General features: G+C 47.9%; 1 protein-coding gene across 7 annotated transcripts in view; it reads left to right on the top strand.

Annotated features, from left to right (window-relative positions):
• The window catches only part of NDST2 (N-deacetylase and N-sulfotransferase 2), a 114,176-nt gene that overhangs the window by 84,133 nt on the left and 9,690 nt on the right, over nucleotides 1-20,353 (top strand). For all 7 annotated transcript variants that reach the window (XM_054070884.1, XM_054070882.1, XM_054070886.1 and 4 more), the window contains 5 exons: nucleotides 6,668-8,065; nucleotides 14,317-14,404; nucleotides 14,609-14,763; nucleotides 16,259-16,444; nucleotides 16,811-16,939. In XM_054070884.1, the coding sequence (XP_053926859.1) occupies nucleotides 7,073-8,065; nucleotides 14,317-14,404; nucleotides 14,609-14,763; nucleotides 16,259-16,444; nucleotides 16,811-16,939 (1,551 nt within the window). In that variant the 5' untranslated portion in view covers nucleotides 6,668-7,072. The remainder of the gene's footprint in view (nucleotides 1-6,667; nucleotides 8,066-14,316; nucleotides 14,405-14,608; nucleotides 14,764-16,258; nucleotides 16,445-16,810; nucleotides 16,940-20,353) is intronic.

Genomic DNA, 20,353 nt, shown 5'->3' with positions numbered 1-20,353 from the left:
GTATTGTGATAAGCAGGGCACGTGCAGGAATGGAAATTTGGCCCTTATCCGTATCAAATGCGGCAGGAGCTGCATTTATTTCCTGTTCTCGCAGTTGAGTTGAAGATGTTCTGCTGTGATAGAGCATACTTGTTGATTACTGATGTGAAGAGGAGAAGGCTGAAGATGGGGTCTTCCCACCATTTGGGTGACTGAGATACTTCCCACCTGAGTGGGGTTGCAGAGCAGCTTGGAGTGCCTCTGGCATGGCATGCTCGAAGCTGCACCAACTCCATTTCTCTTCCCACAGCTCCAGATGGCTGCAGAATGGAGCTGGCATCTCATGTCATCCCCTGGCTTGGGAAAAGAGTGAGGGTCCAAGCACACAGAGATCTCTCTGTCAGGAAGGGCACTAAACAGAAGGAAGGAAAAGTTCAGAAAGAAACTGCTATTCTCGTGGCAGCCTGGTACCTGTGTTAGAGCTTCAGTAGCACATGAAATAAAGCAGTGAGTTTGCCCCTCTGTTTACCTCTTTGGAAAGTGCCTCTTTTCTCATGTTAGCAGTAGTGATGCAGAGACCTGTGCAGCCCCAGCACAGTTCTCTCTCTTCCAGTGAAGGAAAGCTCTGATTCCAGTGAGCGGTTCCACTGCCACAATACCTGTGGTTATTCCTTTCCATTCCAGCAAAGGTGTGTGGCTGCCCAGCTAAGTATAGTTCTGTTCAATAGGCAGCATCAGCAGCTGTTAAAGGCTGAAACTTTGATTGTTTTTTAAACAGTTCTTCAGGTTCCTGATTTGCACACCTAAAAAAACAAGACAATGACTGTTTTCCTTTCCCAAATTTGTCCTCTGCCAAGACAGGTAGGATCTTGTAGTGCTGACATTCAACTGGAGTGAATACCTCAATGTAAAAGTTTGACATCCCCTTGCTGTTGAAAATGAGTCAGGTCTGTTGTCGTAACATGAAGTAGTGAGCGTAGTGCAATGGGGAGAAGGCAGGGAGTGACAAACCATATTTTCTGGAAGCTCTTGTGAGGAGCTTTCATTTCCAGAATAAGAGGGTTGTTTGCATCGCTTGCAGGCAGTGCTGGGCCATTGGCGTTGGAAGAGCTAAACCTGTTGTTGCCTTTTTTTGTGCTTTGAAGGAGTAAGAGAGCAAAGTTGTGCTGTAAATGAGGTTGTCAGAGGAAGGGCTGTATCATGCACCCCAACAGCAAGAGCCTTGCAGGAGGCAGGGGATCCCGAAGGAGCTGGCCTGGCATAGTGAGCTGGCCTCTCTGAGTGCTGTGCCATCCCAGTGCCTTCAAGCTTCGTCGCACTGGCTCAAGAGTGAATTCAAGCTTGAAGCTGGGTTCCCACTAGGCCGGGTTGAGAGGAGTTCATGTGGATCTGTTGAGCATGGACTACAGTTTGTTGCTCTTGTGGAAGATGTGGAGTTACGTACCTGTCTGAGGATGATAATAAGTAAATAAAGACAATTATTACTTCATCGCACAGGTCTCCTCTTACATCAGACTGGCAGGTTCCGAGCCAGCTGGCAGCTTTTGCTTACCACAGGTCTGCACCAAAGGAGCCTGTGGCTGTGTGAGGACCTGCTGAAGGAGAGCACGGTGCTGGCTGGAGGCCACACACCCAGCTGTTGGAGCAGCAACGGGCACCATCAGTGTTCCTTGCTTCTTTGATCTCAGTTTTGTATTCCTTGGGCAGTCTCTCACTGCAGGATTTGACAGGCAGTGAGCGCAGGCTCAAACACCCACCTGGAGCCCAGAAATGCACTTGGCTGGCGGTTACATTACAATGAGGCTGCAATTCCCACAGTATTTTTTATCCAATATGTGAAATGCAACCAGCGTTTGTTCTCCTGAGGTTCCACTAATGCTTTTGCTGTGTGGCGGCCCTGTGCGCTTACCGGGCTCCCCTCCTTCATGAGGGATGAGGCTGTACCTGGGAGCCTGGCATACAGATACCACTGCAAACAAGGGAAGGGGCTGCAGGGTCTCGCAGTTGAGCAGAGGAAAGAAGAATTTTGCATTATGATGACACCATTAAAGTGGAATGGGTTAGAAAATCAATCAGATGCCTTCTCTGATTACTGTGTAGCTCGATTATTGCTGTCCCTCCGGGGCCCAAGGCAGTCTGGTAGGAAGGGCCAGAGAGACCTCGAATTAGAGCTGCTGCAGACGAAGGCAAGACCCTGCTGCTGAGCATTCCAGAAAGAGAGTTAACATTATGAATAACAAAAAGAGCTGGGGAAAAGTACTCATGACGCTGTTCTAGGGTGATGAGATCTGTGACTCATCTAGGGAGGACTGGGTACGGCTGAAGCTCTTGATAAAGTTGTCAAATGACACCCTTATCTTCTCTATGCCTTGGCATAATGTGCCAGCTGCCCCAAACACACACATTCTGGTGACTGGGTTTGGACAAATGCTGATCTGGGGTGTTTATTCTGGTCCCCCATAATCATTTCCAGGCACTGGAAATATCTGGAGGTCACACAGTTCGGATTGCTATCTTGCTCTCGTATCACATCAGTTGCCCTGTGGCTTAGCAGCTGATAATTCGCCAGACGGTTTATGTTTCGCATTAACTCTGCGTATCATCAGGAAACAGAACATCTCAGTTCTGTAAAATGTTTGTCTTAATGTGGGTGATTTTTGGGACAGCTGAATTCAGCGCCGATGCGCTCTGATCTGGCAATGCTTCTCTGGCAGGATGGGAGCCTGCTGAGCCTATGTCCTTGCGCTGCAAAACACCGCATCCTTCCTGTGCATCCTGACTGCCTCCTCCTGCAGTTCACACTCAGGCAGTCAGAGGTCAGAATGGACCTGAATTTATCTCCAAAACTGGGGGTCTGTGGTGTTAGATTCCAAGGAGTTTGATCTCAAAAGAGGACATAGGTATTTTCTTTTCCTTTAAGGATGTGCTGTTTTCAGTGTGATCTTTTCCTTTCTTTCTTTTTTTCTCCATTATAGATCATTCTGGGCTTTGTGTTTTAGGGATGGGTGGTTTCTGACAGCTCTGTCGCCATTTAATATGAATTTTGATTGGTATTTTTGTTTTGTTGCTTTTTTCCTCTTCATTTGAACCCAAACCAGCTGATGTGGTCCCCAAAGAGAGGAGTGCATACCATGCCAGCTGGCTTGCCCTCTGGTTGTGAAGCCTTGTTGAAGAGATGGGAGCTGACAGATTCTTGAGCAGCAATCTGATACTGGCCTTTTTTTTTAATTTGGTTTTTTAGAGCTCGCGCATGTAACAAACGGGGCTTGTTTGGGAGCTTCGCTAGAGGTTTGAATGGAGCCATTGTTATCAGAACACTGCTGTGATTCACAAATGCCCAGCAAAGGGGATTCCTCTCCCTCGCACCCCTCAGCTGGGCACTGCAGGTGTAGCAGCCATGCCTAAACTCCAGATTCATACTCGTTCCAGAGAATCATCCAGTTGTCTTGTGGTTTTCATCTTTAAACTGATAACCAGGAAACTGAAACTACAGCTTTGGGCAAAATAGAGACTCGGTTCAATGCTGAAACTGAAGTTGGAGAGGTGAGGGAGCATAACCAAGGAAGAAAAGTGTACTCCAGGTTGGTGTTTTGGAGGTAAAGAGTTGTAAAAGTAATACAGTACTTTGCTAGACTTTCACATAGATGTGTGCTCTCAGTTTTCACTGTTTCTGTGGTGTTTACGTTAGAAGTTCTACCTCAGGAATGCTTGGATATTTCTGCAGGCAGTGCACGAGCTCTTGAGCTTGTAGGTCCTTCTCTACATCTCTTTCTCCTGCTAAGACAGCTTCTTGTGTAATACATGTTAATATAGTGAAGTTTTGAATCCAAAATAGTCAAATTTTTGGTTTTTTATCTAATGGGCTTAAAAAGCTAAAGAATGTGAGTCCTTTGAGAAGACACTGCCTTGCAGTTCTCAGCCAAAATTGAGTATGTAGGAATCTGAGTGGAGTCTTCCATGGATTTGTCGCACAGAAGTAAAATTAAGACCACACCTCACAGCACCTGATGTACCTGTGTTTAGATTGTGTCCTACAGGGGATTCACCTCATAAGACAGATCCAGCGTTTGTTGTATGTTTCTGTTTAACCTCTCTACCCTGCTGAATTCTACTGGCTCTTGCCTCTGCTGGTCAGTGCGACTGGAGCTCCAGTGCTGCTTAGCAAGAGGGTGGCAGCGTCCAGGTCTTCCTTGCTGAGTCCATGGGATGGGAAAGATCACTCGGGAGGGGGAAAAGGTTATTTTCCTGCTTGTTTTTGGAAGGTGACACATATTTGGGTACTGTGCTGATGCACTGGTGGTCCCAGTGTATCACTGGAACTGGGCTGGCCTTGAGCAGGAATTAGAAGCTTTGTGCTGCACTCAGTCCTGAGTCATGTGTTCAAAATCAGTTGTCACTTTGTTAACAAGAAAGGAAAAACACTGACTTCTGTTTTTTTCATCTTTGCACAGTAATTTCTCCCCTTATTTCTCTTGTCCTTTTCCCAATAGAAGGTTAGCAGTATGTAGCAACAAAACTGAGAGGTGATGGGTTGTCAGTGTTGAAGCAGCACATCTAGTTGTCGCTTGCTGTGGTGATTTCCAGAGCTGTCTCTGTCACTAGAGAGCACCACTTGGGGTGGGGATTCCATCCATTTGAAGGCTGGGGAACAGAAGGTTGTTTTTTTTCTAAAATCCTGATTCATCCACTGCCTTGCAGCGTGCCCTTCACCAACATTTGCTATGTCTCAGCACCTCCAGTGGACAATGGTTTCTGTCATGGTCTGCAGCCCTTCTGAAGGCCTCGTTGGGCTGTGGTTTTGGTGTGCCCCATGCAAGCCAGACCCTGCTCCGCCGAGCTCATAGCATAGGGCTTATTCAAGATAATGATTGTTACCAGCCTTGTGTAAATAGCACTCTGACTCCTTTCCATCTGCTGTCACAAAGTTAGCAATATCATAAAATCGTAGAATAGTTTGTCTCTTCATATAAAATTAGCTTGGGGTTTTTTTGTCTCAGCCTCAAGCTGCACTGACAGTTTGGAGAAGAGCCTGGTGGGAGTCTTTGGAGTAGGACTTCTGGCCTCATCTGTGACCTGATATTTTCCTTGACTCAGAAGGGATTTTTTTCTGTTTAGTAATGCACATTACAAAATAAACATCTGCTTTGCAAGTAATTTCTTTTCTGGTGGAGCAAAATAATCATCTGCCTCACAAGTAGTTTCTTTCCCCGTGGAGCTAATTGTTAAACCCTGACATTACTGTATAAAAACCTTAGGTCTATCTCAAACTCATGGGCAAACGTGTCTTCTAATAGTCTTTGTTTTAGCAGAATGATAGTAACAAAAAGCTTCCAAAGTGGGAGGAATGGAGAAAGGATGAGGAACTGTTTTGGTAGTCACTCTCTGTGATGGTTGTCTTTGTGCCTGCTGGTGCTGTGAGCTGTGCCAGCCAAGCAGGTGGTGAGAGTGGTCATTCGCATGGAACACATGTTGGCAGGAGCACAGGTCTGTGAGTAAGCAAGGTTTGGAGAGAGGAAAGGGGGTTGAACTTGTACATTTCAGGCATGACTGTCTTGGTGAGCAGCACCAGGCATTTGGGGTGTCTGCACTGTGCTGGGAGGAGCAGTGGGTGCTCCTCACGCTGTGCCAGTGCCCTGGTGATGCACGCATGGGTGCATCTGCTGTACGTAAGTCACACTTCTGGTATGGGAGAGAAGAAAACACAGCGACTTGATTTTATTTTTAAGCTAAGGAGTAAATCAGCTACTTTCCCTGGTGTTTATGTTTTAGATGGCTTGGTGTTTGTTGGCTTTGTTGAGCATTTTATCCTGGAAAAATAACAACATATGGTGAAATAGTCTGCTGCCATAAACATAAAGCGGGAGGTGAGACCGCTTTGTAGCAAGGAGCTTTCCCATATCTGAGACCAACCCAAGTTTACATCGTGCTGTTGGTGATTTAAAACTGGCTTTATGCTCTTCAGCAGCGTGTGAGGGAAGAGGAGACAGGTTTTAGGAGGAGTTTTGTCACCAACTGCCAGTGAATCAGTTGGCAGCGATTAGGTGTGCAGTGTGTGGGTGGGCTGTGCGCCTGTGGCTCCGTGATGCTGGAGGGATGGTGCCTCCCCGCAGCCATGTTTTGGAAGCCCTGGAAGAATGTGAGTTCCCTGGACAAGTAGAGTGGCCTCAGAGAGGGGTGAGAACCATGGAAATGGGGAGCTGAGGGGCAGGAGAGCTGGTGAGAATTTGAGGCACTTTGCTGGGATTGGGACAGCAGTATCCAGAGGGCCTGGGAAGTCACTGGCAGGGACTTGGACACATCGTCGTTAGTATGAGAACAGGGCAAGACGGAGTATGTGAGAACTCTCTCCTCCCCTGCTGATTCCGAAATACAGGCTAGAATAAAAGGGGTTCATGTTTTCTGTTCAGTGGTATAGAGAGGAGAGGGGGAAGGCTATGTATGTTGGCTCTGTTAGGTGCAGTGTGTGAGCATCTCACCAAGGCGAGTGGTGAATCCCCATGCCAACTCCTTTCTTCCACAGGCCATTACGGTTATTCTGCCAAGCTCGTGTACAAACGCTGTGTGTCACTTCCATTGGCAGGCAAGCAGTGCTACCCACCTCGCACCTGCTGGTCCTGCCGTTGCATTTCAAACCCATTAAATACCATGAATCCATACTGAGAATTGACTTTTTCTTTTTAAATTGCAGGATGTGAAGAGAAGATGCCATCATGTGAATGCGGAACAGCTAGATGAGAAACAGGGCGCCTGGGAAGGCTGAGCTGAAGTTGCTTGTGCGCAGGATAACAGACTGATCTGCTGCAGGGAACGAGATTCAGGAAACCCCGCTCCTCCAAAGGACTTTCCCAAGCAACAGGAGAGGTGCAGGAGGAAGCACACAAAGAGCGATGGGAATTGAGGGCCATGGTTACTTGAGATAAATGGCAGATCCCTGGGAGTCTCACGTTGTAGCTGTTTGCTTTAGCTTTGTCTCTCTCCGCAGCTGCTGTTTCTTTTTCGCAAGCTGCTGCTGGGTGCTGCCGTGGCGGCACTGGAGGGTTCAAGAACGCCGTGGGTGCAGAGTGTGAGGAGGGGGTGAGCAGCCCGCCTCACCATGATTCAGTTGTGGAAAGTAGTGCGGCACGTGCGACAGCTGGAGCTCCACAGGCTGATCCTGCTGCTCATCGCCTTCAGCCTGATCTCCATGTGCTTCCTGGCTTACTACGTCACCAACAGCCCCAAAATCAAGGAGCCACCACCCCTGCCCTTCAGTGACTGCAGCAACCAGCACCGCATCTTGATCCCACCCCAAGCCAGCTGGAGGCTCACAAAATCTGTGGACACTTCGCGCACAGATCCTGTGGTGCTGGTCTTTGTGGAAAGCATATACTCCCAGCTGGGGCAGGAAATAGTGGCAATCCTGGAATCCAGCCGATTTAAATACAGGACAGAGATTGCCCCTGGCAAAGGGGATATGCCTACCCTGACGGACAAAGACAGGGGACGCTACGCTCTTATTATCTACGAAAACATCCTTAAGTATGTAAACCTGGATGCTTGGAACCGAGAACTGCTGGACAAGTACTGTGTAGAGTATGGAGTAGGGATTATAGGCTTCTTCAAAGCCAACGAGAACAGCCTGCTTAGCGCACAGCTCAAGGGTTTTCCCCTTTTTCTGCATTCCAACCTGGGGCTGCGGGACTATCACATCAACCCGAGTGCTCCCCTGCTCTATGTCACGCGGGCTAACGAGGTGGAGCAGGGTCCCCTGCCTGGCGATGACTGGACTGTGTTCCAGTCCAATCACAGCACCTATGAGCCAGTGCTGTTGGCCAGCACAAAGTCCTCTGAGTCTATTCCTCACCTGGCCACCCACAAAGCATTGCATGCCACGGTGGTGCAGGATCTGGGTCTGCATGACGGGATCCAGCGGGTCCTCTTTGGCAACAACCTCAATTTTTGGCTGCACAAACTCATTTTCGTGGATGCCATTGCCTACTTGACTGGCAAGCGCCTCTGCCTGACACTTGATCGCTACATCCTCGTCGACATTGATGATATATTTGTGGGAAAAGAGGGCACTCGCATGAAAGTATCTGATGTAGAGGTAAATTCTCCTGAATAACTGCAGGCCCCAGACAGATTGTGCATGTGTGTTGTGTGCAAGGGAAGTCAAGGTTGCATTTAATCTGAGTGAAAGAGTTGGTTTCAGCAATGACTCTCACCTTAAGCAGTGTTAGGAAAGAATATAGGAAAGTCACAGAGAGATTTGGTGGAGGAAAGGGGCGCGAGACAGGTAGAAGAGGAGACAAGTAGGAAGAAGGCAAGAATCTAAGAGCCCCTTCTATCTTTCTGTCCTTGAAAGTATACGAGTATATATATATATACTTGAAACGTCCTTGAAAGTATACAAGTATATATAAAGTTCTCCTGAGCCGAACTTTATCCGTTCCATTATCCCAAACACACTCTTACACCTCACCAGGAGTTCTGCCACCTCCTCTACATTTTATCCATCTATGGAAGACATTGCAGTTCATTTGTGTTTTGTCAGGTTTTTGAGGTTGTAAGTTCTGCTTCTTCTCCCAGGTTTAACTTGGGGAACACAAAAGCCCTGTGTTCTGTTTGGACCTAACTTTATCTTTTCAATTCAGTTGAAGCTGTGTGCCTGACACAGCTCTTCTTTTACACTGTTATTTATTTTACTTGCTTCATTCTGTAGTAATTTTTTAGAGCCCCTCTGACTGTAACTCTGTAAGCAAACAGCTACAGAAAAAGCATTTCTGAGCAGACGGCAGTTTTATGTAGTACAGGTTTAAGGAAAATGCTACAATTCTCTTCCTTTCGCTGCGGTGTCCATGTTTTTCGAGGGACTGAAAGACTCTGATCACAGTCTTGCCTTGGTCCTAAGCAGGCCCTGCACCCTTGAGTCTGAACTGGGGGAGGTTCTCACCTCTGTAGGGTTTGTGCAGTTTACATGCCCGTGTCAGCAAACGAAGTTAGGTGAGCAAAGCTTTTGGAACAAAGGCTGCTCCTAGTGATGGTAAAAACAAACCCAGACAAGATAATTCCAAAAGATGCTTTGTTTGGGTTTTAACGGGTGAAATGGAGGAATAATCCGCGATCAGTAAGCATAGAATCTCAGGCAAAGCAGATAAACCGCAGATTTATCCATTTAAAAGAAGCTCTCTTATTGCAGAGCCGCGAGAGGTTAATGAATTTGTGTTTTTTTAAAAGCAAGCAGTAACTGCATGGATTTGCTGATCACCTCTCACCATGGGGAGACCAGGGGATGGAACAGTGATGAACAGCTGGCATTTCCTTGGCCTTTGATGTGAAAGCTCTGTTTCAGGGCTGTTATCTCAATGCACAGCTCCTTATCTTAACGCTTGGATTAGAGTGGTCAGGGTAGCAGTTTGAAGATTGGATGCTATGTGAAGGTATAAAATTGACTCTGCTGTCCCAGAGAGACTGTTTGCCATGTGCAGGTCCATGCTCAAGAGCCTGCCCAGACACAGTGACTGCTAAAAAAACCCACCAAGTATCACTTGATAGCCCGTGTGCCCCCATGGTGGATGTCCTGTGTAAGAGGAGCAGTGTTTTTATTTGGGATGCCTGAAGGAGGGCTGAGGAACTGTGTTCTTTAAAGAGGAAAAAAAATGAATCAGGCTTGGTTTTACTTTACCAATGATAACACTGGAGCCCGTTTCTGCTGCAGGACTCCAGCAGGGTCTTGCCACCCTCAGTTGAAATGAAACAGTCCGCAACCACACAGGGAAAGCATTTTCCCCTTGTAAAGTTTACCAGAGATTTGAGCTGCATGTAATAAGCAAACCAAAATCTCAGAGAATCCATTCTCCTCTCAGTTATTGCATGTGTAGTCTCCTTTGAGATCATAATCCTTGGAATCTGCCAGACCTTCATGGAGCTGCCCAGCAAAGACAAGTCATTTATCATGCAGAAGGATATGGCTGTCGTGATCCTTCCTGGTTGTCTTTGGGTATGAGGAAAGAAGATTAAATAGATGAGTTTTTGCCTCTCTTGCTGGTAATCTCTACAGGGGCAGAAATAGTGAACAGTCATTGCTAGCAAGTCTGGGAGCAAGTTGAGTGAAAACCAAGGACGGTCACTTCATTTTGAGTTGTGAGTGGCAAGGTTGGAAGAGAGTCTAGTGACAGGGGCTGCCAGCCATCTCGCACCTTTCTCAGTGGTAGAGGATATCTTATCTGAAATGCAAATGTCCAACAGTCTAAGTGCCTGGTTTTGACATTGTTGAGGAGGCAGCAATGCCAGTCCTACCAGTGTGTTCTCTTGGCAGTGCTGCTCTAAGCTGTGCCAGTGCTGCTGTTGGCAGTGAGGACACTGCAGGAGATCCTCCAGAGAGTGTGCCTCCATGTGTCCGCAGGGACAGTTCCTGTGGAGAAGGTGTTCCTCAGCAGGTTCTTAGCATGCTTTGCACAAGCATTTGAGAAGAGGCTGTCCAAGCACTCTGCTTTCTTCCTCTGATTTTGGTTATCCCTTCGTCTTTGTCCATGTGCTGTTTGCCTAGACTGGTGGGATCCTTACTTCCCAGCATCTGACTCAGCCTTATTTCCCCCTTTTGCCTCCTTTTGGAAGGGCCTGAGGTCAGGAGGTAATATTGAGGTTTTTTTATGAGACACTTGAAACCTCTGCACATGCTTTTGGAAGTTAAAAGTTTCCTAGCTCTAAAAGCGGAGTTGCATGAAGGTTAAGCCCTGTGCCATTGTGGTGCCAAGGACTCCAGGCCATCTTGGAGGAGGTCCTAAAGAAGCAGCCAAAAGAGGCTACAATCAGGGTATTGGGGCTTCCTCTCGTTGCTTCCTTACTTATAAAATTTTCACCCCATTGAAAGAGTTTTTGTCTCTCACTGAATGATGTGAGGAGCCTGTAGTGACTGTTTAGTCAATCTTTCCAGATCGGTCAGATTATGTAGATTTTTTTTTTAATATGGTGCAACAAAAGGCAGGATTTTAAACTTTCCTCTGCTAACATTTGCTTAGAAGTAAATGTTTATCATCATTATTATTTGAGATTATAAAAAAGCCCTATTTAAAGTGATGGGCATCAAACATCAGGCTGAAGTTGAGCCCTTTTCTTCGCTGTGTTCAGAATGTGTATTGGAATGTGGATGTCCATCACTTGGCCTGCAACACAGCTGCCCCAGTTAGGTTGCGAAGACCTCCAGAAATACAGGTTGTGAGTTACAGAGAATGTTCTCCAATAGACTGTGACAAGTATGAGGTAGGTCTGGCTTGGATGTGGTTTATGAGTTCTGATGGTCGGCGCTGGGAACCTCTTTGAGACGCCCTCTGTTTCTTCCTGAGGTGAGCCCTGCTGGACGCCTGGCAGGGAACTGGGGAAGGGGTCTCTCTGGCTGATGGACTTGGCTGCAGCTTGGAAGCATTTGTGGAGGGGAATATAGAAAATACAAAACAGAAGTACTTGGAAGGATTGGAGGCAATTTTCTCAGATAAGGAAATTAGCTCTTTAGCAATGAGGAGAGCTACAATGCCAGCTTGCTGTCCTGTACTGCGCAAGCAACTCAGTGTGTTAAATATGCACATGAAGATGTTTGCGTCTGGCTAGTGATTTCTTATCTTAATGGAAAGCCTCTTTTTAAGAACCTCAGAGCACATTAGGGATATAAACAAAGTGCCACTTGAGTCACCTGTAAGATATTATTAGTGCTGTCATGTTCAGCGTACTTTATGAAAGAGAAACAGAGCGCAGGAGTGTCAGAGCAGAGAGGTGCATCTTCCCTGCCCCTTTCCCCTTCTGGATTGTCCCACCTTGCGCAGCTCACAGACCGTTGAACCAGCATGCCAGGGAGCAGTGGGTGCAGAATTGGTTGGAATGAATTTCCCAGTATTTCCCTTAACGCCTTTGTCTCCTTTATCCTGTGCCAGGAAAGGCATTTTGTCAAACCTGTGCCATGCCACCTGGTGGATGTGGATGTGAAACAGGCCCAGCATCAGCAGAGGGGTAGCTCACAATTGTAACAACAAACCCACCAGGAAAGCAGGGCTCCATGGCCTCAGAATCTCTGCAGTCCCCACAGTTCCTCTCCACTTCCTCCCTGGACACAAAGTATCGCTGCTTGCTGGAGCAGGGCTTTTTGGGATTTATCATCAGCCAGATGTGTCGTCATGGTAACCCCAGCCAGGCTCTAAATCTCCCTCAGTGCAGAGGAATGCTAAGCCTCTTAGCCACTGCCTTTCCTCCCTCCACCTTCCTACTCAAGCCTGAGGGACTGGATGTGCCTTTCAGGGCAGCACAGGGGAGCAGTGAGGCTTGGGACAGCTCTGGAAAGAATTAAAAAGGGCGGCATTTTTCTGCCTAAGATACTGAGCAATGTGTTAAAGGTGTCAGTTCCAGATTTGGTGCTGTGTTTTCATCCAGCTGGCAGAGAGGGGCTTGTTTGTGGAGTTGTGCAGCTCTTAGTCCTTTTTCCCTGCTGTGCGGGATGAGTCCCAGTGGCTCGCAGAGTTACAGGAGGGGAACCCGACCTTCCATTGTTCTGGTCTGTTTTTGGTTCTTGTGCAGTAGAGGATGCTTCATCCATCAGCGCTGCTGGCGTGTCAGCTTTGAAAAGCACTGCCTGCATTTGTGATGGCTTCCAGAGAAGCCACATGCCATATGTTTCTCAAAATATTATGTTTGGGTGGGGACAGGGTTAAGGATGTGGTGGGTATGTGGCCTGAGTTAGGATCTTAGACACATGTCCTAGGCAGCATTTGATGTTGCTGTGGAGGTGGGGAGGGAGAGCAGACAGTTAACTGCATCCCTAGGGGAAAGTCTGAAAGCTTGGTTCCTTCAGAGGGAGCGCTGAAAGTGCCTGCAGTGCTGCAGAAATCATGTGTCTGGTCCTCCCACCTCGCTGTGTGCGAGAGGTCCTGGGCTGCCTGCTTTGGGAATAAAAACACCCAACTTGTTTGCTCCAAGGTACATTTGCAGGAAATTGCAGAGATCATCATTTCTAAATGAATGTGATGATCAGTGCTTTGTCAACACTGTTTGGAACATCAGTGACAGTAGGTTTGTCAGGGCTGTCTGCAAGGGGTAGGTGTCTAGGCTGGTCCCTCCAGGTGTGAGAGCCTGCCTTTGTGACTTGCATCACCCTGGGAGCAGTGTCCCTGTGCGATGCTTGTGGGGGATGAGCCCTCTGGGGCCGTTTAGAGCTCTTCAGTGCTTCCTGAGCTGGCAACTGGTGCAGGAAGATCTGCCCGTGTTTGAAGTTGGAGTGCTTTCCCAGAGTTGCCATGCTTGCATCTAGCCCAAGTCTTCTGTTGAAAGGTCAGCACCTTCACCTTGGTGCAGCCACTGATCCATTGCTTCCTTAGGAAAGCTATTAAATCTAAATGGCTGCCTTGGCAGGAGCCGTCACTGTCCCCTGCCAGCAGCCCTCCTGCCACGTCCCTGTCCGATCGAGAGCGTCTCCCACAGGGGGGCGCACCAGCAATGCATCTCAGGGCTTCTCTCCTTTTATTGATTTCCAGCAGGAGAAATTTGGCTGGGATTTGTTTGTGCCATCCTTGTCTGTGACAATCTGAGCCTCTGGGTTTTTTTCTGTCAAAGCTGCCACCTCTCTTACTGTGGACACTCTTGGACCCTGGCGGTTGTGGCACATGGCTCTTTTCCATTCGCTATAGCAATTACTTTGGGCATTTAAAGCAGGTAGAAGTGAGCAACAGAGAACCTGTAGAAGATGACGTGTCTGTAAATGTCGGCTCCTCCGAGTTTTCCTTCCAGATTCCAGAAAACTTTCCAGCTGCAAAAGGATTTTGGCATTTTCAAAGGACACGATGCCAGGGACACCTCCCTGCTGTCGCAGAGCTCCTTGCACGGGTCGTTCTGTGAATCCACCTTTCCTTTCTAAATAGAAGCACTTGTCTTTTGATAATGAAGTTACTGTTCACAATATTACTGACATGTCTTCCTTCAACCGTGCCCCATGTGCTGCCCCATCCTCATTGTCATTGTAGGCTCAGAGAAGGGGTCCCAGCCAACGTGGGAGAGGAAGGGAGCATTGAGGTTGAACCTGAAAAGAGTAAGGGATCTGTGGCTTGGAAGTGAGATTTGTTGTCCCTTTGCCTTAGTACAGGCGCTCTGGGTCCTTCATACTGAAGCAGAGAGCATCATCTGACTGTGGGGTTAAAGTGGCATGGTTTAGCACTGCAGGACCACTTCAAGCAGAGGTTCTATATGTGGAGTGCTTGGCTCCTCTGCTTCCCTCGTGAGGCGGTGGTGTCTCTGCAGACTGGACTGGGCACCAGCGAGGCACTGAAACCTTATGCTGCAAACAAATATGAACCTTTCTTTTTCCTTTCATTCAAACAGGCTTTACTGAGTACTCAGAACAAGCTGAGAACTTTAGTCCCAAACTTCACCTTCAACCTGGGCTTCTCAGGGAAATTCTATCACACAGGTAAGGCCCTGGCACCCCTTTGTCCTAGTGCCTGTGTGCAGCCCCATCTTTCTCTGTGTGTGTGTGTGCGCGTGTGCGCATGACACTTCAGAGCATGGTTCTTTGCTAGGGTGACTCAACCTCGCAGGGGATCAGCCACTGCCTTGAAACATGGAGCCCCTCTTATGCCCTTTGTTCGTGCACATCCTTTTCTGCTCTCTGTAGGTACAGATGAGGAGGATGAGGGGGATGACATGCTGCTCACACACAGGAAGGAGTTCTGGTGGTTCCCTCACATGTGGAGTCACATGCAGCCTCACCTTTTCCACAATGTCACTGTGCTAGCAGAGCAAATGAAGCTTAACAAACAGTTTGCTGTGGTAAGTGGCACCAGTTTATTTATTTACAGTACTAACACTTAAATGTTCTTTTCCTGGAAGAGCTGTTTGGAGCCCACTGAACCCAAGTACTGATCTAATAACTCAGCTGCACTTAAGAAAGACAGTTCTGATAGGTTAAATCAGCGTGTGGCTCCTGCACAGGCAAAAAACCCCATTTGTGTGCCTGGCTGTGCAGGGAAAGTGCTTCCTGGCACCTGCAGGGCCCCAGGCAGCTCTGCTGCATTCCAGGGTGCAAATCCCAGGGCTCTTGTTTGCTGTTGCTGAGGTGTGAACTTGCACCATTACCATCCAAATCCAATTACTTTACAAACCCTGGCAGTGAGAAAGCATTTCCTTTTCTGTCTTTATTCACTGTGGTTCTGTAAGGGAGCCACCTGGTCAGTGGTATAACATGCTCTGTTTGCTAACAGCCCTGCTTCTGGCCTCCCCAGACTGTGCTGAGTGCCGTTGCTTATCTAGGAAGTCCAGGGGAAATTCCCTGGGTTTTGGCAGAGGAGGGGGAAGCCCTGAACATGCTGCATCGCTGGAACAATGCCTGTTTGATGCTTACAGCTCAGAGTTGAATGTAGTGTACATGTTTCTCTGAAAAGAAATGTCCTCTTCGCCTCCAGCTTGGTTCTTTTGATGGTAATCCCCTTGGGAAGCGCAGGCAGCTGCCTCGTGTTCCCATGGCACACGCAGATTAGGAATGATCTTGAATTCAGAGCACAGTTGCAGCATTATAGAAACAATTTAGGCTCCTTCTTTTCCTGGTCCAATAACAGTGCAGTCTTTTGCAAAGAGGGACAAAGCACAGAACACAATTACACATATTTAACATAAACCAGGCCAGCAGTGGGAAGGAGGAGTTTCATTTAGGGGCTCTGGTTTTATTGTACAGCACCAGGACAGAGCTGTCATCGTTCATATTGTTACCAGAACCACACAGTGGAATTAAAACCCATGAAATTCAGGTATTTCTTGTCATTTTAGAATAGCTCCAGGCCCTGTATCTTCACCCTTAACAGTCTCTCGCATCAAGTCTGCTTTTCTTTGAATTGCTGGAGACAACAGGGATCCCAATCATCATCTTCCTTTTCTTTATCAGTTAAGGACAGGTTGTTTTCCTCCTCCAGTGACTCATATCTGGGCATTATGGGAGTGAGGCATGTCACTTAGCAGCACTGACCAGTTTGTGGTGACCAGGAAGCCTGGCCCGAGGCCTATGAATTAAAAAAAAAAGTGGTTTGTCACATCTGCAAGCTACAAGATCATTCTCAGCTGCTGTTCCTATGCCAAACATCCTTGTTGACAAAGAGTCACCTTTACATTTCTATAGGAACAGAAAATGAGCAGTATTGTAAGTTTCCCAGTCCAGAAAGTTTTCCTGTTCCTCTTGTCACCTTGCTCCAACTTAGAGTCTGTTGTTAAATATGATTCTTATTAAGGATATTAGGTAAATATGGAATGATCAAGATGCATATTCTGCTTCCAGGAGCATGGAATTCCCACAGACTTGGGCTACGCTGTGGCGCCCCATCATTCTGGAGTTTATCCTGTCCACACGCAACTCTACGAGGCATGGAAAACTGTTTGGAGCATCCAAGTAACAAGCACAGAGGAATACCCACACCTACGGCCCGCCCGGTACCGCCGTGGATTCATCCATAATGGAATCATGGTGAGCACAACTGGGTGAGCAGCCCTCTTCTCAGCCTGAGGGACAGTTCCTAGTGACCTGCATCAGAGACATTGATCTTAATATCACCACTGTGTTTCTGAAATCGTGAAGTGCAGTAAAGAGTAAAAGCTTGGCTAAAGCTGTTTTCTGTGTTTCTCAGTACTATTCAGAGGTCAGAACAGAACAGAAAGCAAAACCAAGCACAACAAGACCAAACGGAGATCCCACTGACGAGTTCTTTGAACCGGTGTCGCTTACCTCCCTTCCTCTTTATGCTGATCCACAGAGTGCTCCTTTTACACATTCATAGATGGATTCTGCTGCATCTGCCTTCTATCTAACTGTGCTTTTCTCTGATGTTGCCAGGTCCTGCCTCGACAGACCTGTGGTCTCTTCACTCACACCATCTTCTACAATGAGTATCCTGGTGGTTCAAAGGAGTTGGACAAGAGCATTCGTGGTGGTGAGCTCTTCCTGACAGTGCTCCTGAACCCGGTAAGTTCCCATGGAGGGGGAATCTGTGCGTGGGTGTCTCAGCTTATATGCCTGATGAGGGAAAGGACTAAATCCTATGGGAGATGCAATAGAACCAGCCAGCACAGTGTGGGTATCTCCAGCATGCTGCTAAGGAGGTGTGGAAAAAAGGGCCAAAGAAGCACATACTAGTTAATGCTGGTTTTCTTCACATACTGTCAAGAAAGCATCAGTTTTGAGTGCTGACAAGTGCAACGCTCTGCAGACGGAAACTGGCCAGGGTGACACGCTGAGTGTGGCCCAGCATGGAGTGTTGTTACCTAAGCATCCTCATGAGTCAGAAATGAGATGTGCCTTGGCTCCTCCTGTCCCCCACACATCTACTGTCTGTTTGCTTCTCCTCTGGCTCACAGACGAGATCTGTTTGGTATAATTTCTTTCTCTGGGCTTTCATTGTGGAGCGGTCTCCCCTTTCTTTCAGTAGATATACTTGAAATAATTCCTGCATGCTGTTTTTGTGATGTAGCTGTCGCCCTAGAGCATTCTGGGGAGATCTGGGTCTTAACACAGGTGTTTCTTTTTCCTTTTCAATACTTGGCAGTTCCGTCAACCCACCAAGCTAGTGTCGTACTTTCCACACCCTGCAGTCCCCTCCCAGTTCTTGGCCCTGGATGGCAAATTCCATGAGTTTCTCACTTCCCATGGAACTGGGAAGGTGTGCTACATGGCAAGGGACACTAAACAAACAGTTATTTCTAGAAAATCCTGAATGGACAGAACTAGCTTTGTAGAACCACATGTCTGTGGGGTTTGTCCTGTTACATTGGTGGCTCTGCTTACTGTGATGTTTTCCTTCATTCCCTCTTTCTTTTGCATCTTGATTGCAGGGTTGGATACACAGCTTTAGCCACTTTTGATAGGGGTTGTAGAAGCTCAGTGAATAAGAAAATCAAGCTTTTTCCCTCAATGAGCTTAGTAGCTTACTGTTTAGTGCCTCTCTACTTCTAGATGTAGAACTGAGATAGTGAAAAGACCCTCACAGTGTGCCCTGGGTGTGTCACACAAACAGGCTGTAGTTTACAAACAGGCGTGTGACCAGCTCTGGCTTGGTCTGTGATCTGCAGAAGGCACGGTAACAGCCCCAGCTAAAAAGCTGTAGGGGATCATCCTTCCTGGTCCAGAACCCAACCTTCCTTCCCTGAGGTCTGGAAACCAGCCTTTTGTCCCTGTCGCCTGAGGCAGAACTGTTATCTTTACACACACAAACCAAATCTACCTGCTTTATAACAGTCTGTGGTAAGGAAAAGGCTGTTCTTTGCCTTACATAGAGTGCAATCAGTCAGATGGGAAGAAACCACTTTCTTCTCCATGACCACTGCTTTTCTGGGCTTCTGTTCCCAAAAGCGGGGTGAATTCAGCCTTGTCCCAAAAGCGGGGTGAATTCAGCCTTGTCCACCTCATAATTGTCAGACCTTAGAGAATGCCTATAGGAATAGCCAGTGTGGGATGTAAGAGCTCTTGGTTGCTCTTGGAAAACCACTTGATAGGCTGCAGTTCAGAGCTTATTGCTGGTCTAGGAGGTCATGCCAAGGAATTTATAGTTTCTGGAGCTGCCCACTAAACTTTGCTGATCAGCATGCGGTGGTCGAAGCAGCTGGCAGTGATCTGTGATCCAAGGAGTTTGGAAAGGCTGTGCTCTGGTATAGGATGAGCTTATTTGCCAGATTTACTGTTGGCTTTTTGTGGTGACTTTTAAAACTTTCAGATGCTTCCACTGTTTACCCTCCTGCTTCCTTTTGGCAGTGGAGCATTTTCCTCTGTCAACAGTGCAGTGCTGAGCACTAAGCTGCTCTTCATGGCTCGTGTTTGCACAGTGACTCAGACCCCCTTGCATTCTTGCCCTCGCTGATAGAGCTGTCTCACAGACCTGATGGAAAGCTGGACAGCCCGCAGCCCAGCAGTGATGCGGAGTGGACTTGGACCAGGCTCATCCAGTCCTTTTTGGTGCTTCCAGCTCCCTTTGAGTGGATACATGCATGCAGGGAGTCTCCAAGCCTGTGTGTATGTGATTAACTCTGCAGTGCAAACAGAAGATGTTTGATCTTCAGAGTAGTGAACAAGGTCAGCAGGCAGGAGAATGGCTGTTGATGTTCAGCGGGCAGGCGGCCACGTGCCCCGGCGCTGTTTCCTAGAAGCAAAGGGCATCTTTCTGATCGCTTCTAACAAACACTTGTGCTCTCACGACGTGGGCAGGTCACTGCTGTGCCCACAGCTGCTTGTTGTGTGTTGCAAGGATGCTCCTTGCCTCCCACTTCCTGTGTTCTAGGCTCTCTGCCCTTTCCTCAGTGTGAGGGAAGGGAAGGCATGGCATGCTGGCCCTGGGAGGGAGGGGAGAGGAGGGAGGTGTTGTTACCAGACCAGCCCCTGGGACCCACTGGGTGTGGAGGGAGGGAGAGATGGGATTCAAGTGTGGCTCCTGTCAGCAGTAGTGCTCAGCACTGCTGTGGCAGCAGTGGCTGTGAGAGTGCAGAACAAGCTGCCGGGCCATGCAGTGTGTGTGATACCGGACACAACTGCAGGCTCAGAGGTACAGGGAAGTGGCTCTTTGGTTGTCTTGTAATCTTCCAAATCCAGTTGCTTGGGACTGTTTGCAGGTGACAGTGCGAGCCATCATACCGAGTGCAGTCAGCTTTGAGGCACAGTTACTGACCTGGATCACATGCGAGCTTTCTTTTCCTGGAAGTCTTGGAGGGGCCCCAGTCAGTGACTGGTGTCCTTCCTGCTGCAGGGCTTGGTTTACACCAGAGAGCCAGAAACTTCATGCAGCAGATTTTTTCTCTGTAAGTTTCAGTAGGTAGTTACAGGGATGAGCTGCTCCTTGCTGTCACACTGCCTTCCTGGTGTCTCCCAGGAACAAGCTAAATACAACAGGAGACACATCCGTTTGCCAACTTATGTGCCCCATGGCCTGGCCCTACAGCTACACTGAAGATCCATCTGTCCTTCGCTCTGTGTTGTATTCAGCACATCCTTACACAGCCACACTGAGCACACGCCGCACTTCGAAGTGCAGATTCCAGAGCCCGCTGGGCAGGGACTCTTTGTCAGCTCCATAGGAAACCAGAAGGGGAACACTCACAGGCAGACAAATGTGAAAAATCTTTAACTCCATTTGCTTTCCTTGTGTTCCACCACTAATTTCTGTTCCTTGCCCAAAAACCCTGCAGTGCGAGCACCTTGTGGACAGGGTTAAATTCATTTCACAGTGTCCTGGGGATGGTTCAGGCATAAAGAGTTTTGATCTGTCAGTGCCCGTCGTTGCAGTGACCAGTCCAAGGTGCCATTGGCCAGGAAACTGAATTCTGACCTCCGCAGTGCCAGCAAATGTCTTCATCCCAAGACCATCTGTCTCCTGCTTCCCCCTTTTGCTCTTCC

This window comes from Cuculus canorus, chromosome 7, assembly GCF_017976375.1.
Source record: "Cuculus canorus isolate bCucCan1 chromosome 7, bCucCan1.pri, whole genome shotgun sequence".
Taxonomy (NCBI): domain Eukaryota; kingdom Metazoa; phylum Chordata; class Aves; order Cuculiformes; family Cuculidae; genus Cuculus; species Cuculus canorus.
This window is presented reverse-complemented; position numbering and strand designations above follow the sequence as displayed.